General features: G+C 40.9%; 1 protein-coding gene across 1 annotated transcript; it reads right to left on the reverse strand.

Moving 5' to 3' along the window:
• Positions 1-606: 606 nt before the first annotated feature.
• LOC114517549 (accumulation-associated protein-like) lies at positions 607-2,001 on the reverse strand. Its single transcript, XM_028537319.1, has 4 exons — positions 1,887-2,001; positions 1,689-1,777; positions 1,398-1,595; positions 607-1,182 (listed from the first exon to the last, which is right to left on the reverse strand). Exons 1-4 carry the CDS (start codon positions 1,898-1,900, stop codon positions 1,169-1,171), a joined length of 315 nt encoding a protein of 104 aa, XP_028393120.1. The 5' UTR covers positions 1,901-2,001; the 3' UTR covers positions 607-1,168.
• Between the last annotated feature and the right edge of the window lie 267 nt (positions 2,002-2,268).

Raw genomic sequence — 2,268 nt, forward strand, 5'->3', positions numbered from 1 at the left:
CATCATCATCGTCATCATCATCATCATCATCATCATCATCATCGTCATCATCATCGTCATCTCCATCATCATCTCCATCATCATCGTCATCATCATCATCTCCATCATCATCATCTCCATCCATCATCGTCATCTCCATCATCGTCATCATCATCATCGTCATCATCTCCATTATCATCATCATCGTCATCTCCATCATCGTCATCATCATCATCACCATCATCTCCATCATCATCATCTCCATCATCGTCATCATCATCATCTCCATCATCATCATCATCTCCATCATCATCATCATCTCCATCATCATCATCATCATCATCATCATCAGCACCATCATCATCATCTGCTCCATCATCGACTCTTGTTTCATCTGCATCATCATCATCATCGGAAGCAGCGTCATCGGCTACATTTTCGCCATTGTTAGCGCCATCATCAGAACCAGCGTTATCGGCGCCAGCATCGGCGACTTGATCTGCATCACTTGTTGACGCACTATCACCACCATTTGCTTCACCCCCAGCATTATCTACATTGTCCTGGCCTCCTGTCTCGGATCCAGTTCCTTGTCCTTCTCTTTAAAAAGTAATATTAAAAACATGTTAGCACTATCCATTATGCCGCAAGGCTCTTTCAAAATAATGCAGAGTTTATAAACAGTCACTGGCATCTAAGTGATTGTAATTTCAAAGTGTCTGTTCTACAACACATAATTTGAGGAAATATTTGCTCTGAAAATCGCTGAAAAGTCCCGATAATGATACATTCAAATCACGATTCTTAAACATTTGCGAGCAGATGTGATTTTTCTGAGTATTTCACAGTCTCCTTCTGTAGTCAAATAACAAATCCAAATTATTATTGGGTTTGCGAATGTATATATATGTTTCCCACAGATCACCACGCCATAAAATAATTACAACCTTATCTTTTCAAAAATTATTATTATCACAAAAAGAGAAATTACAATATCCAGTTACAATATATATCGGAAGGTAGGCAAGAGAAAACTACCAACTACAAAACTAAGAGTTTACTGTGGTTACATTTGTGTTAATATCATAGTAATAAAACACTGAAATAAGTATTTCATCCATCAGCTTGATATGTCCTGCATTGAAGCTAATGAGACACCGGTTTGATATTTCAGTAGTTGTTCAAGCCTTCAAGGATCTAACACTAAAGAAAAAACAATTATGTAAAGGTATTCTCAATTCCCTGTAAGAAGCGTAAATCTATCAAAATTGCCACGGGGATGAATATGACATGTATCATGTCTTTTACAGCAAACAACTAACTTGAAATCGCAATTCGAAGAAGTTCTTAATGGCCAACGACGGGCAATTTTTGCTAAACACGAAGTCATAAGTTTTCAACGTCTTCATTGTACTTACATGGTCCTTCGTTATCGCCAGGCTCAGCTGGCTCAGCGGGTTCAGCTGGCTCAGCCGGTTCAGCGGGTTCAGCGGGCTCTCCTGGCTCAGCGGGCTCTCCTGGCTCAGCGGGCTCTCCTGGCTCAGCGGGCTCGCCAGGTTCGGCAGGATCTCCTGGCTCACCACCACTAGGTTTCTGCGAATTCTTTCCAAACAGTGCTAAACATTTCGAGAACACACAGTCACGTTTTTTATCGTGGTCAGACTTAAGTACATGAAATTGCCATGTTGTTTGTGATTGTGAAAGCTTACCTTGGTCTACCAAGCCCTTGATCAAATGAAGAATGCCTTGATTTGCAGGTGCGCTACTTCTCATTGCCGGGGCCATTTCAACTTCTTCCCTAAATGAAACACCATATCGGTTACTGGGATACAGAGAATGTAAATAAAAGCATGTGACATAAAAATAGATGTTTTAGGTAATCACTAAATAGGTAATCATTCACTAACCTATGGGATCCCATCCTTCTATTATTGCCATCCCGCCCGTTATCATTATCCTCATCATCATCGTCGTCGTCATCATCATCATCATCATCATCATCGTCGTCGTCATCATCGTCGTCGTCGTCATCATCGTCATCATCATCATCATCGTCGTCATCGTCGTCATCGTCATCATCATCATCATCGTCGTCATCATCGTCATCATCATCACCTCCGTCATCAAGGTCACCATCTTCATCCTCATCAGAATCACTATCCATATTTTCATCTTCTTCACTCTCGTTGGCTTCCGTATTGTTGGTCCAATCAACCGCCTCTTCAGTAGGTGTTATTTCTTTGCCATTTATTAAATATATTGGAGGCGGGGCGATCCTTTAAATAAAAG

Source organism: Dendronephthya gigantea, unplaced genomic scaffold (assembly GCF_004324835.1).
Source record: "Dendronephthya gigantea isolate DGI-Jeju-01 unplaced genomic scaffold, DenGig_1.0 000009F, whole genome shotgun sequence".
Lineage (NCBI taxonomy): Eukaryota > Metazoa > Cnidaria > Anthozoa > Malacalcyonacea > Nephtheidae > Dendronephthya > Dendronephthya gigantea.